This window comes from Euprymna scolopes, chromosome 14 (assembly GCF_053919585.1).
Source record: "Euprymna scolopes isolate OS-2025 chromosome 14, ASM5391958v1, whole genome shotgun sequence".
Classification (NCBI taxonomy): domain Eukaryota; kingdom Metazoa; phylum Mollusca; class Cephalopoda; order Sepiida; family Sepiolidae; genus Euprymna; species Euprymna scolopes.
The window spans coordinates 68,717,727-68,733,305 of NC_136495.1; the positions used below are offsets into that span (position 1 = coordinate 68,717,727).

Here is a 15,579-nt window from a genome sequence, read left to right on the forward strand (position 1 = left end):
AAATGTAGATTCCATGAACAAAGCTTCTTTCTTAGAAGTGTAAACCTATGGAACTCTGTTCCGTCTGTCTGTTTTCCACCTAACAACTTGGATGTCTTAAAGTCCACCATAAACAAATTCCTGATGAACCGCCCCCATAAGTAGACACTCTATCAAAGCTCAACATTAACGTACTGTACATGCAATAACCCGTATCCCCTAGTGGCTTCCGGGCCTTGATAAGTGGTGACCACCTTAAAAGTTTTTACTGTGAACAACTGTTCCTTCACATTTTATGCAACAAATGTTGGTGGTGGTTCTACATCATGACACACTTCAAACTCATAAAGTATAAGTTTCCAGATTAGGTTATGTTCCACATTAATCTGTGTGTGACTTTCAAATCATGCATCAGGTGAAGAAATATACATGCTGATGCATCAACTGCTGCAGGTATTTGCTGCAGTTTAAACTATTCTAATTGTATTCTGTATGTGCAATAAACTAGCACTTATGCAAATGTAGCAACACTTTTCACTCAGTTTTGTATAAATAATACTTCATCTAAGAAATATCAACTTGTTTTATTTTTTCCTGGGCAATTTTTTGTACATTTTGATTAAATTTTATTTCTAGGTGTGGTCGCTATGCACATTGAAACATTAGAATCAATACACAGAGAGAGCAAACGATTGCCACCCACACAAAAGGTAAGAAACAATCATATGCTGTGTGTATGTATTTTTTTTTTAATATTACTTCTTAAAACCTTGACATAATCTTATCTGTCAATTTTTTTTTTTTTCTGAGTGACCTGCTATTTTGAAATGAAACATGTATTGCAGAGATATGAGTTTTTTAATAATTTGATGGAAATCCACTTTTTTCTTTGCTCATTTTTCCTCTTCCTTCTATTCTATACCCATTGTTAACCATTATATTTGTGTAGATGATAATTGTTGACTTGAAACTGAAAAAGTTATTTTGTGATATAGGTAGATGGATGAGTTTGATAGGAATTTGTTTTCTTAGGAATCAATGTAGACATGTTGGGACAGAAGGCAGGGCTTATATGCTTTTAGATATTTTATCAAAGAAAACTTGTCTATCCCTGTTTTTGGTAATTTCTCAGGCTGAGCAGAAACAAAATAATTTTACAAAAATCCTAATTTTGAGGCTTAGTTGCATATGGATATATCTGATTAACTTTTATAAATTAGTCTACTTTTAATCTTTGAAACTATCATTAAAATATATATTTTACACTGTATATTTTAGCCAACATCTGATCGTATTATTTGTGTTATTCAGATTACTGTTCTTGATTGTTATTCACACAATGTTTTGGTTAGTGTACTCTCCAACATTTTCAAGTGTGTCTTGTTGAATTTGGAAATCTTTCTGTTGAACGTTGGAACAGAACACTATTTAATCCATGGAGGTAGCGTTTTCTCATATCATCAGCCATGACTGGAAAAAAGTTCTAAGTAATTTGCAATTGTATTTTGAGTATCGCCCACACAGAGGATTGAACCTTCAACCTCCAATATACTCTAAAATGCAACTGTGAATTACTTGGGACTTCTACTCGGTCATGGCTGACAGAACAAGAGCATGGTACCTCCTTGTGGGTTAAAGAAGGGATTCCATTTGAAATTTTGTGCAGATTCCAGACTTTGGCAGAAAGATTCCAGTATTTGGCATGATACACCTGAAGAAGGTTGGAGGTTAAATTAACTGAAACGTTATGCAAATAACATTGAAGATAAGAGCAGTAGTTGGAATGATCTAGATAATACAAATTATCAAGTCTCATCTAAAAACTTCAGAAACATCCGAGTGCATCTTTATTATTATTTTTGTCATCTTCATTGTTACATAATTGTTGTACGATAGGTGAGTGACAACACTTGGAAAAGATTCCAACTAGATCCTCAATAGTACAGCAGTGTAAAAACAACTCTAGTAAAGAACCTCGTTCCTTAGGATGAGGTGGAATTGGGCACAAATAAAATGTTTCAAATCTTAAATCTTAATTATAAAGCTCACGCAAGAATTCTTGGGTCAGTGATAAAGAAGTGTATCTCTCTCCTTAGACGTGGCTTTGTATTTCTATGATGTATAATAAAGACGGCATACTGAAGCACAAGTTAGATGAACTGGAATCTTAGGAAAATTTCCATCATTCCAGTAATTATAGCAACAACTAGACTCGTCAAAAAGAATTTCAAAAACTACCTGGTGGATATACCTGGTGAACCAAGTGCAAGTGAGATACAAACGGTTGCACTTTTAGGGACGGTTAGAATCTTATAAAGATTTCTCTGTTAGAATGTCTGAGACTGCAGATGAATATCTGGCATCCAGTAAGATGCCACATCCCCAGCTAGAACAAAATAAAGAAAAGAAAAAAAAAAAAACTGTACACAACATAACTTCCACATGATGGAAGTGATATTTCGCTAATCATAATAATTTCCAAATTATTTAATGATTTAATACAGAAATGTTTTTCTATTCTTCATCAGTACTAGTAAATCATCTGTAGAAATCTTGCCCATAGGGAGGTGTTCTGGGAGGGAGGTGCTTTGCCTACAGAAATCAAGTGATATCAGCTAATATTTATTATGCCTGATGCATTCACCTGTGTTCCCTACAAAATAAAGATTAGCAAATTATGTGAAATAGCATATTTATTTTTTTTTTAATTTTAATTCAGAAAATGTTTTTAAGAATTGCTTCATTCATTTTTTGACCATTTCTTGACATAGCGCTCTCTTTCCAGTTTTCATCCATCGTTTAGAAAAAATATTTACAGTTTAAAAAGCCACATCATTTTCTTAGGGAAATGAAAAGTTAGAAATATCAAAATGAAAACTTTTTTTAAATAGATTTCATATCTTTCAAATCAGCAAATGTTAATGTAAATATCTAAATTTTATAGCCTCTTTCTTTTGGTGCAAACTCAGTAAAAATTTGTAATAATCTCTATTTCAGGCCAAAATCCTGATGCCAACAATTCTACCAGGAGAAGAGATTGTCATGGATGGTTTGCGGGTATATCTCCTACCTGACGGACGTGAAGAAGGTGTGGGTGGATCTCTTGGTGGACCCTGCTTATTACCTGCTGAAGGAGCTGTCTTCCTCACCACTTATAGGGTCATTTTCAAGGGCATTCCCTGTGATCCTCTTGGTTAGTTGCTGGCTATTTTATCCTGTTCATTTCTTTTGTATTTGCTATTTCATATAAAATAAACAGTTGCTTGAATTTCTGAAAAGGTGTTTTTAAACATGGTTATTTTGGCTTAATAGTGTTCATGAGTTGGAAAAACATGATTCAATCCTCAGTTGAGTCGTACAAAGACTAAAAGAAAATGTTACTTGATGTTTTCCTTGCTAAATACTCAGCATTATAAGATGAGAATCAAAGGTAGAGTAATCCTGAGAAAAGAGTGGTGGGCTCCCTTACATCTTGGTTTAGTGAACAATGAAAAGAGAGCCTTTATATCCCTTTTGACTATGGTCAATATATCTATTTTGATTTATTGATTCTGACTAAAAGAACAATTTTTGCTGAGTTTATACGGATTTGTAACAGAAGAGAAGAAAATCACCAACCTTAAAACAGGTTTGTATTCTATGCATGGTTTACTAAAGAAAAAAAAGAATAGCTTCTCAGTATTTATGTATCACTCAAATTATTTTTTTTTAATCCTTTGCACATGTTGCAATGGAAAACGTGTTTTGATAGAAAAAATATTTTTGTTTTTGTCCAGAATTCCACCTATATTAAAAACAAGAATAAAGAAAAATCTGGTGTATATATCTGTGACAAAACGAAAATTATTATATTTCAAAAATCATGTAAATTGATCAAGTAGTTTTATTTTTAAATAAGAAAATCTAATTTTATGAGTATCGGAGGAGTGATTGTGTGTGTGTGTCTCTCTCTCTCTCTCTCTCTCTCTCTCTCTCTCTCCATTTTGCAAGAAAACTGGAACAATTGCTAAAACAATAAACTCTTCCAAATTGCACCTATACTTAACAAAAACTTACTAGATCCCAGAAAATCACATAAAGAAGTAGTCTTATCACGTATCCGGATAGGACACACCATAACTCATTCCTACAGACTAAAAAGTAAAGAACCTTCCAAATGTATACCATGTCATGAATCTTATACGATGAAACATTTTTTACTTGACTGCTATGAACTCGCACAAATTCGTCAACACTACTACAAGGCTCCAAACTTAAACAAACTCTTTGAAAAAGAAAACCCTAAAACCATTCTAAATTTCCTAAAAAGAGCAAATCTTTACTATAAAATATAAATGCCATCAAATAACAAACTATATCTTGAATATACCCAGCGAAAATCAACTCTGAAAGCATCTAAAAATTAAAATTTTGTATACAGAATAGAATGACCTAAAGAAGGTCGATATGCTGGTTAAACAAACTCTCCCACCATCTGGGGAAAAAAAAAAAAAAAAAAAAAAAGGTATAACTCAAAAATAATTCATACTTACTAGATTTATGTTTTAATGCCTATGAATTCCTATTAATCACTTAAAAATGATTATTGTTAAAAAAATTAAACTATTTGATCAATTTACATAATTTTTGGAATATGATATTTTTTTTTTGTCATGGTGCCATACATCATACAGTATCTTTATTTTTGTTTTTTTAAAATAGGGAGAATTCTAGACAAGAATATATATATATATATATATATATATGTTTTTATAATGATTGGCAGTGTAACTTGGATTTGTGATCAATTATTTAAGATTCAAAAATTGGATTTTTATCCTTTTTGTGTGATTGAATTATTTCACATTAGAATGTTGACATCATGATTCGATTTTTAATTTTTTTTTCTTTTTTTTTCCTTTTTTCCTTTTAAACTTTTGGAAATTTTGAAACTGAATTTGAAATACAGGTTCTCTACTGAATTTGTTTGTTACACTTACTGATAACAAACTTAGTCAATACTTTTTCTGAAATTATTTTTACTTTAAACATAAATTGTGCTGTAAAACCCAACTGCTAACATTTTTAATTAATATTTAATAAATTAGCAACAATACTAAGAAACAATTTTCATTTAAATTGAAATCTTGTTTATAAATATATGAAATTGATTGTGATCAATTTTATTAAAATAGTTTAAAACTTCTATCTAGAGTCATTTGTAGCTGTTTTTCTCTTTTTGATATTCAATGTATTTTTTATATTTTATGCAGCTTGTGAACAGATTGTGGTACGGTGTTTCCCAGTGTCCACTCTCACTCGGGAAAAGCGTATCAGTGTCCAGTATTTGCAACATTTAGATCAGTGGTTACACGAGGGCCTTCAGCTACGTTCCAGCATATTTCAAGTAAGTTTTTTTCTTTCTTAAACTTAAAGAAAATGTTTGTGTACACTTTTGTTAATAATTTAAACTTATTTCATTTTTTGACATTTCTGAAGTAATTTGCATATATGCTCTTGATGTCTGTATTATAACCTTGCTATAAAAAACAAACACATAATTTTTTAAGTAGTGCAATTCTTTGAACAGAGACTTTAATCACTCAACCCCTGTCCCCTAGCCTTCGGTCTTTTTATAACATCTTTTAAGGGCAGCTTATTCATTGATATGTGAATAAATATATATCAAACTATATGATACTAGTAGTTCAGCCTGGCTTTGCTCGGGTCCTATGTACTGTTCATAACTTTAACTTTATGTGCATATATATATATATATATAATTAAAAAGTTTGATTCCTCTCCAGGTAATCTACATCTAAAATTTCAAATGTTTAGACCAAAAATTGGCGAAGGAGTTTGGTAGAGTCTGCAAAGGTCAAATGTTTAGACCAAAAATTGGCTGAGAGGTGAAATTTTTTTTAACTTTGACCCCAATTTTGACCCCATAACATTTATTATTTTGGACTCGAATTAAAAAGTTTGATCCATATCCAAGGAACCTATATCTAAAATTTCAAGTGTTTAAACCCAAAATTGGCAGAGAGTTTGGTAGTTTTCAAAGGTCAAACTATTGAACTTTGACCCCCTTGACAGTTAAGTTTCTGGCAGAAAACAGATTAAAAAGATTTTCCCAAATTTAAAACCCCTTATGTCAAATCTCTAGTCTGTAGACTGAAAATTAAGTAATTTGGTAGGGAAATGTACACACACAGACAGACGTACACACAGACAATTTCACTTTTATAGCTATATAGATTTATTAAAATTCACATGGCAAAAATTGGGTTGTTTACAAAATAATTGGATGATTTCTTATTCATGGCGTCACTTCAGAATAAGCTGCTAAGAAAAGAACAAAAGAAAAATCTTGTTAAAATTATTTAGTATTCTGATCAATTGCATATTTTCTTGTAAATGTGTTATGGATATATACGGCTCAAGCAGAATGATTATTTGCTTGTTAAATAGAATTCACTAAACAAGAGCTTTGTACCATTTTTTTTTTTTTTTTTTTTAGTTTTCTTACAAATTTAAAAATCAAGATATATGAGCATTTAAACCTTATGTCTAAGATCCTATTTCAAATTTTGATCAAAATTTATTAAATTGAAATCTTGTTATTTAATATATGCTAGCTTGTAAAACAGACATTAAACAAAATATGATATTGATGAAAAAATCTCTTAAATTTGTGGCTTAAGACAGAATTGAAATTCAGGAAATCTTGTTTAATCAATGTCTAATATGTATGAATCAAATTTCTGGAAATTTTTTTTAAATATTTGAATTTTCAAATGTCAGGTTTTGCTTATATTATGTCCTCTAAAAATCCTTTAAATTCTCCAAAGAAGCTGAAATTTGGGGAATATTCATTAATTGGGTGGTGTCCATATTATGCCCAACCACTGCCACAAACTATTTAAAATATTTCAAAGAAATTGAACAGTTAAGAATATTTTATTAATTGATGCTTAATACCTAAATCAGAGTTATCTGAATTTCCATAAAGAACTTTGTCTTTCATTTTCCTCCTTTGCATAAAACTAAACTTAGCCCACATTACTCATCCTAGCAGCTTGGTTCATAATTCATAATGATTGGCTGATTAGTTTGGGATTCATCCCACACAAACATCTGTAAAAGTCAATTAATACTAACTATATATATAAACCTATATCATTATTTCATTTAACATTTTTTTATTTTTTTTATTTTACATGCTGGTTGGTGTTGGATGAACAGTGGAGTAATATAACTTAACATTGAACATGTGATATAATTTCTGTAATTAACGACATTATGTCCAACACATTCATACTGGAAATGATTGTAACTATATACAATGAAGCTTGACATATTCGTAACACTGACTACTACTAGCTGGGCTAGTTTCCTGTAGGTTGTATGTAATTCATTCAAGTTCAATAATTAGTTAAGCTTAGGCAAATCATACAACATAATCACATCGTCAAACTGGTTTCTGTTAGATCATCGAAATTAAGCAATGTTAAAATAAATACTCGTAAGTATTAAGTAGGTGACCATTTAGTAATACCAGATATATGACCCGAAGCCTGGAGAAATATGAGTATCGCCAGGCTATTCTTGTCTAAGATATGCATGAAATAATGCAGTGCTCCCACGACACCAGAAGATTAAAGGACTCTTCCATCATCCGTGAAAATGTTTATTTTTGTGGTCATGCATGCTTTATGATAGCTGATAGATGAAAATTTGCCTGCAACATATTTTTAGTGAAACTCTGCAATAGAAAACCTTTGTCAGTTAAAAATAAATGAAATGATAAAATATCAATTAAAAGATTTTGGTGCTTCTTCAGTATTAGAATGAAAACCGAAAATCAAAATATTGAATTTCGAGTAAAACTGATGGCATCTACTCCATTGTCATGTCGAAATTAGTAAAATATTCAAAAAGTACCCCCCCCCCCCCGATAAGGTGGAAAATTAATTATCAATGAAACTAGTTATTAGAATAAATTGCTAATTTACATAATTTGTATAAAAAGAAGAGTTTGCATTGTAGTAGGGGAGGTAACTGCATTCTGTCTTATTCCACTTCCTGGTAACTTTTTGAAAACTCCTAGCCCAATTTGATGTTTATTCAAGTTATATTTCTATATAAAAAATCCAAAACAAAAAATAACAAAATAAATATATATATATATATATGTTCATTTTGTTATTTATGTTATTTTAATAAATCCTTTGTTATTAACATTCCAAACTATTAGTTACTTTGTTGTTTTACATTTCAAAAAATAAATATGGCCGATTTTTGTATCGTAAAGCGATAAAATGTTGTATGCAATAATGCAGTAATATTTAATTAATTGTGACAATTAAGTAGATAACATTGTTTTTAGTTAAAATTGACAAAAACTTAAGTTCCGTCGGGTTTTTAATGAAAATTTAATTTTATGATTTTTTGAGTTTCGTTCTAATACCAAAGAAGTGCCATAGAATTTAAATTGAAAATACAATTTTATTTGTGAATTCTCCTCTCTTCTGTTGTAGTTAATGAAGATTGTTTTTGATGAAGAAGTTGGATCTGATGATGTTGAGACATTCAGAAAATTGGTTCATAAAGTTCGCAACCCAGCCCGAGTGTTTGATACGTTTACATTCATTGGCACGCTTCAACCTACACCTATCCACAAACAGAAGGAAAAAAATGCTACTCTGAAGTAAGTGTTCCAAAAACATTCGTTTGGCCATTTTTGTTATCTTTATAATAATTTCACATTTCTAAATCATAAGTTGCATGAATGATCATCACTTCTCTTTAACATCTGAATAGATTTTTCCAAGAGAATAAAACCTGTTAATTCCTCATTTCAAATTAAATGAAGTAGAATGGTTTTAGTTCTATTCTAGATTAGTGACCTATAAGAAAAATATTTGAATTTCGAAATGCAAATAAACTGTAAAACTATAACGCTTGACTTCAGCCGATGCATTCTCATTTTAATCAGGAATTATTTTTGAATTGGCTTTTTAAAAGCTTCAAATTTCAATTTCTTACAGACATTATACTGTCAAACATTTTTGTTTTCATTATTTATAATATAAAGGGCAGTTGTCTTTTTGTAAGTTGGAGGCGGTGTATCTACCTAACAGTAAAAAAATGTCAGAAGACACACCCACAAAACTGATAAGAATACATTTTTTCAGCATTGCCTCAGATAGGATATGGGCACATATTTTTTTTCTAATATTTATTTTTTTGAGAGTCAACGAGGACAAAATTTGTCATGGAGAGGGAGAGGTTACATGTGAAGTGTTTTTTTTTAAATTTTTTTTATTTTTATTTATTTTTTTAAATTGGCCTTAGGTATAAAATAGTACTTGTAATAGAAGGAGAGGAGAGACAGCTACAGAAAGAAGTTTTAAATGAAGTATGTTATATATACTTTGCCTCTTCTATTTTGTTGTCCATGGGTTTATTTGCTGATGACTCCATGCTGTATAATAGACATGTGGGGAAAAACTAATGTTCACATATCCAAGGCAATGGCAGAAACATTAAAAAAACTACCCTCACTCTAGCGTAATGGAGATGTAAATGGGTGGGAACATTTAATTCTACTAAGACTAAGCTTCTTTCCTTTAACAATTACAAAGAACCTTTTCAACCACTGAATGTTGTAACTAATAATACCCAGAGAGCTTATCCTTAAAACTTCCGTGCTTTACATTCACAGGTAACATGAATTTGAACTAATAGATTAATGGCATTTTTTTTTTTTTTTTTTTTTTTAGTCATGTTTGCCTCAAAAAAGACATATTGCCACTTGAATGTCAGAGTCTACTATTCGGGACCATGTTTAGAGGAAACAAGCAAGATGTCGGTTTATGTTACATTTCAACTACTGCATGTCTGTATAGTCAGGGAAGCAGGTAACCGGGAGGGAATTCCACAGTCTAGCGATCTGAGAAAAGTAGCTATTAGAAGGTTTTCCCTCTACAGTACTAGAAAATTACTCACCCCTGAGAATATCCTTTGCCTCTACAAAGTCACCATTTGCCCATGCATGAAGTATTGTTGCCATATCTGATCTGGTGCATCTATCACTAGTCCCTTCCTTTTAGACAGGCCCCCCAAAAAAGGATCTCAGATCTAATAGGTCCTACACTATTGGTCAAGCCCTAACTTCTGTCCTTTTGCTGCAATGTTGCATCCCTGTTTTGCAAGTACCTTAATGGAATGTGCTCCGATTAACATAGCACTTGTCCTCCCTTGACATACATACTTCCGATTAACCCAACAAGCAGCAAAATCCTTCCCCTTCACTGTTGAGGTCCCAAGATACCAGAAAGCTTTCTACTCTAATAGTTTCTTGCTTTGAACTGTTAGACTTTGGAATTCTTTCCCTATTTCCCTGACTATACTAACATACAGAAGTTCAATTGTAATATAGACAGACATCTCGTTGCTTAACTGCCCACAGTCCCCTTTTACACATGATCCTAAATAGCAGCCCTTGACATCCAAGTGACAATACGTCTTGTTTGAGATGAAAAAAAAAAAAATGCCACCAGGCAATATTAATCATGTTAGTTATATATATAAAAGTAAAAGTTGGTACAACCGATTTCTTTGTCATCTTACAGAATTTAAGTGATTTTGAATTGACGAATAGAAAATAATGTCGAACTAGATTTAAAGCCGAGTATTACTTTGTATTTGTATTCCTTAACCAAAGATTTCCAAGAACCACTAATGTAGAAATAATTCTATTTTAACATGTTTATTTTGAAAATGTTTAATTATTTGATGATGTTTCCGAGATGAGAAATTGGTACTTTTACGCTTTGCATAGTTGTGTTCATCTTGTTCACAATGTTATGGCTGTTGCACTCTCCAACCTTCTTCGGGTGCTTTTTTAACTATGGCAAAAGGCATCTGAAGAAGGCTAATGGACATAACAGTCCAAAATATATAAATAACAAATGCTCTCTGGGGATAAATATACATAATTAGATTAGAAAAAAAACCCTACCATAACTCGTTTTTTTTTTTTTTTATAATAGAGTAAATAGGTCAAAATATCTAGTAAAGAAAATTATTGATAGACTTCATGAATTTGCGAGTCTATTTGATGAAATGTTTAAGAATTTGATCTATTATATATATATATATATATATATATATACACACACACAGGGTGACCCAAAAAAACGGGCCCCAACTCTAATTAGGCCCTGTTTCTTAGTGTTTTGTCCGAATGAAATCAACCTTTGGTCATAACTAATTTATTATATTCAAAACATCACATAAAAACACTAGGGTCTTTGGCCTTTTTTCTCCGTTCTACAGCATATGTTCTAGATGGCCTCCATTTAGCTTTTGATTTTTTTGGGGGGTCACCCTGTATATATATTCTGTGAGATTGTAATTACTTTAAAAAAAATTTTTAAATAAAATATTAAAAGTATATTATTGCTTAAAATAAAAGATGCCCATGAAGGAATTAATCTTTTACTTCATATGTTTCATATTATGAAGCTATATTTATTATTTTTATTATAGCTTTAATAATTATATTTTCAATCGAAACATTGTTGTAATAGCTAAATTAGATTTTTTTTAATGTCTTTATAAAAATATACTTACCAAAATATTTCCATGTATGAAGATGTATAATCTCATTAGAATTGACTATTAATAAAGTTTCCTTTTGGTTGTCCTATTTGTCAGTTTTCTTAGGATAGGATTTGTGAAAGCATATGAAATTTTATCTATTTAAATATTAAAAAAAAAAATGTCTAAATTTGAGCTTTAATTATCGAAATATAAATATATAAGGATATGTATCATCTTGTTATGGAGAAAATGTAAAGATATATACTTTGTTAAATTTATATATCAATATGGTAGGAAGAAACAGATTAATCAATCATTACCAACTCGAGGAATAAATACATAATTCAACATTTGACAAAATATGAATATTACATTTAAATAGCTAAATTATTTACTTTATGCTGATAAGAGAACATGAATGCGTCAACAATTTCTGCTTATTTTTAAAATGTGGGTACTGGCATATTTGAATGGTACCTAATGTCTAACCTGGGGATATTCAAGTCCTGTGACATTATTTTAGATGGTGTAAACTCAAAAAAGTCACATCATCCGAAATTATGCACAGTTATGAATAAATTTTCAGAAGAACAAAACAATTAAATTTAAATTATAAAAAAAACAAATAATACAAAATAAATCTTTTTAAACGAACAATATATTTAAAAAAATTGAATGTAACTTTACTTGAGTTTATTTGTACATTAAAATAATCCCTTTTCAATGAATTTACTTAAAAATAACTTTATTATGGTTTCATTTTGTGTAGAGGTATTTATATACTTTTTAGTGAGTTTTTCCAGCCAGAAAAGAGGCATATATTCTCATTAAATTAATGATATACTATTAAATCTTTAAACAAAATATTGAATTTTTTTTTTTTTTTTTTTTTTTTTTTTTAAACTGGTTCATTTTATTTCTGTAAATTTATGATTTGATTGCTCTTAAGTCAGATGGTTTTTTTTTCTTTCTTTTTGAAATCTATTATTAAATTCCTCTCTTAAAGATAACATTTTTTAAAAAAGTTTACACAATCTACAGTAATACCGCATGACCTAAATTTTCCAAGATCAGAAATTCGGTACTTCTCAAATACACCAGCACTAAAATATAATACTGGAATTTGAATAAGAATTAATCGTAAAGTTTCGGCAAAGTTGAAACAGTTTATTTTTTTATTTTGTTAAATAAATCGTGAACAGAAGACGATATAAAGGCTTATAGTGGTGTTGATTTCAGGCAATTTGCCAAAAAAACCCTGATGAAGACTGTAAGGAAAGCTGGATTGAAACCAAAGCAATCCTCTCGAAAGCAAAAGTATATGTTGCCAACCCCTCCATCGTCCAGGCGAAGCCTGTCACCTCGATCCTCAGACAGTGAATCAGAACGACCAAATAGTGAAGCCTATGATGAACTTTCCAGTAAGTACTCTTGCAATTCCACATTTTTACTTTTTTACTTTCTTAACTTTGAGGAGGGAAATTATAAGCCATTATTTTGCTTATTTGTTGTGATTCTTACTTTCTCTGAAAAATTATTTGAGAAGTTTTGCAGGCATAAAACAAAATATTGAACTTAGTTTTGATTAGAAATTGTGTTTAAACCCATTTCTGCAGAAAACTAGTATATCCACTCAAAATTGTATTACTATTAATTTCAGAAAGTGGATTTATTTCACAACTTTTTAAAAAAAAGTACAAAAAGCTCCCCAAAAAACAAACTACTTATGTGCCAACAGGTTGATACCTCTTCAGCCAGGGATATTTTTTTCCTTCGGTTTATTGTTAATTGCCTGAGGCAGCTTTATCAGGGAATGCCAGCAAAGCTACCTAGGCATTTTTGTATGTTAGAGTGCTCCTGCTCTGGAATGCTGGCTCTTCAATCCCACTTTCCGACCCTTGTGCCACATCTTCTTGGCATAGGAGAGAGATAGATAAATACCCACCCTTAATAATATTACATCATACCAATCTTTACTGACTCAGTCTGTTCTTTTCTCCTGAAATTTTTTTTTTCCTTTTTACAAATTTTTGAATATTTTCTCAAATCTATTAACAGAACAAAACTCAATTTTTGTGCTAGATCTGAAAAGTATTACAGAAGCAGAAAATACCAATTTTATTTAAGAATAATTTACATTATAGAAATGAAAAAAAAAATACTTTTGAGTTCTCTAAATATTTATCAAACAAGATCAGGAAGGCTTGAATTTTGAAGCCCTGTTCCAAACTTATATATATAAAAAAAAAAAATTGCAAAAGTTTTGATTCATCTTTATTTACTTTTTCTTTCGACTAATTGGTATAATCACATATTTCCAAAATAATTAAGGACTTTGTTTTCACTACTGATTGGCAACGAATTATATTTGAAATATTTTTATCTACACCATCCAGAATTGAAGGAAATTGTGAAATAATTGATTTTTGTTTTTGTGTGTGTGTGTGTGTATATATATATATATATATATAATGTATAGTTGCAAACATGAAATCTAAATCAGTAGTTTATATATTTATTACCCTCTCTATGTTGTTCTGTTGAAGTTTGATGATCAAACAATGCACCATGCAAAGTTTAATATTAAATTCTTGGCAGAGGAAACCAAGTAAATTTTGTGGAAATAATTTTTTATTTTTTATGTTTTACCAGAATGCAAACATATTTTCTGTTTATCAATTCTCCTGTTGGTCACTGTTAATCAAAATATCTTTAGTTCTTCATAGTTAAGGCTATTAATTTTTGCAGCATGAAGGATAGTTTGTTTTATTTATTTCAACATTAGTCATTGCCGTGCAATTCGATTGATTTTTACCCCCCACCCCCAAAAAAAGCAAAAAAAAAAAAAACTGTACAATTAATAAAAATATTTGGGTATCATAAACCTCTAAATTATTTTAATATTCCTTAGATGTGGTTAATTGCATTGTTCTCATGTTTCCGACTATTTTGTTTGCTGCTGTTTTCACAGTGTTTCAACTATAGCGTTCATCTTACTTTAGGTGATTTTTATCAGTACATAAACAGATTGGTTTGAAATTCCATGTAAGTTACAAAGTTCCATGGTGGAAATGTTGTGAGAATGGAAAGAGCAAAATGCGGAAAACAATTTGAAATGTATAAATAGTGTAAAATAAAAAAAAAAAGAAGATATTTCTGAAATTTATGACTAGAAATTCTTAAATGTTGTCTTAGTTATTGGATTTGAATCTTACTGTGAAATTGAAAATAATTATTTACATATTTAAAAAAAAGACAAACCAATAAACTTTCTTTTCTGCCCTTATATAGACATTTAAATTGTTTTATTTGTATTTTCCTTAAAGATGTCAATATATTTTGTTTACCAAGGGGGATAGTTTTAAACACAAACACCATTTTTCATGAATCTCATTGTGTGTGTGAATGGTGTTGTCTGCTTTTTATTTGCTGACTATGAGTTTCCTCCACATTGTTGCAGGTACCAGGAGTAATTATAGTGAAGGTTCTCCATCTGGTATGTAAGCATACTGCACTGGCTAACAGTTGACTCCATGTAGTCGTGATTTGATTGTTACATTTTTATTTCCCCCCTGCCCCTACCAAATTTTTTCCTGTTTTTTCTTTTTTTTTTTCACATCTACTCCCCCCCCTTTTTTTTCCTTAATTTTTCATTTATTTAATTTTTTGTTTTTTTCTTAAAGCAATATGATATAATATACCTAAAATCAAGTTAACTTATTTCTCTGAATTAAAATATTTGAGGGATCGTCAATGACAACATAATCAGAATTGGTGGCTTTTGTTGCTAATAAATTCTAAACTTTCTCATATTAAACAAAATGCATCAAAGTTTTGAATTTTTATTTATTTCCTATTTCTAATCATAATCCTACACACACACAGGCTATATTTGTTCCCAAGATTACTATCTAAGAAAAAATAATGATAGTTTCATTTTTTTTAAATGTATTCATCAACTTGAATCAGCTTGTCTTCATAATTGTTCCATCTATTTCATGCAATGAACCT

The 15,579-nt window shown here is 30.2% G+C and overlaps 1 protein-coding gene across 21 annotated transcripts in view; it reads left to right on the forward strand.

Annotated features, from left to right (window-relative positions):
- The window catches only part of LOC145293059 (myotubularin-related protein 13-like), a 508,291-nt gene that overhangs the window by 375,605 nt on the left and 117,107 nt on the right, over nucleotides 1–15,579 (forward strand). For 15 of the 21 annotated variants that reach the window (XM_080139396.1, XM_080139404.1, XM_080139388.1 and 12 more), the window contains 6 exons: nucleotides 616–689; nucleotides 2,977–3,172; nucleotides 5,232–5,365; nucleotides 8,499–8,668; nucleotides 12,793–12,989; nucleotides 15,029–15,064. In XM_080139396.1, coding sequence (XP_079995522.1) covers nucleotides 616–689; nucleotides 2,977–3,172; nucleotides 5,232–5,365; nucleotides 8,499–8,668; nucleotides 12,793–12,989; nucleotides 15,029–15,064 — 807 coding nt within the window. The remainder of the gene's footprint in view (nucleotides 1–615; nucleotides 690–2,976; nucleotides 3,173–5,231; nucleotides 5,366–8,498; nucleotides 8,669–12,792; nucleotides 12,990–15,028; nucleotides 15,065–15,579) is intronic. The other 6 variants (XM_080139398.1, XM_080139410.1, XM_080139393.1 and 3 more) reach the window with 1 other exon arrangement.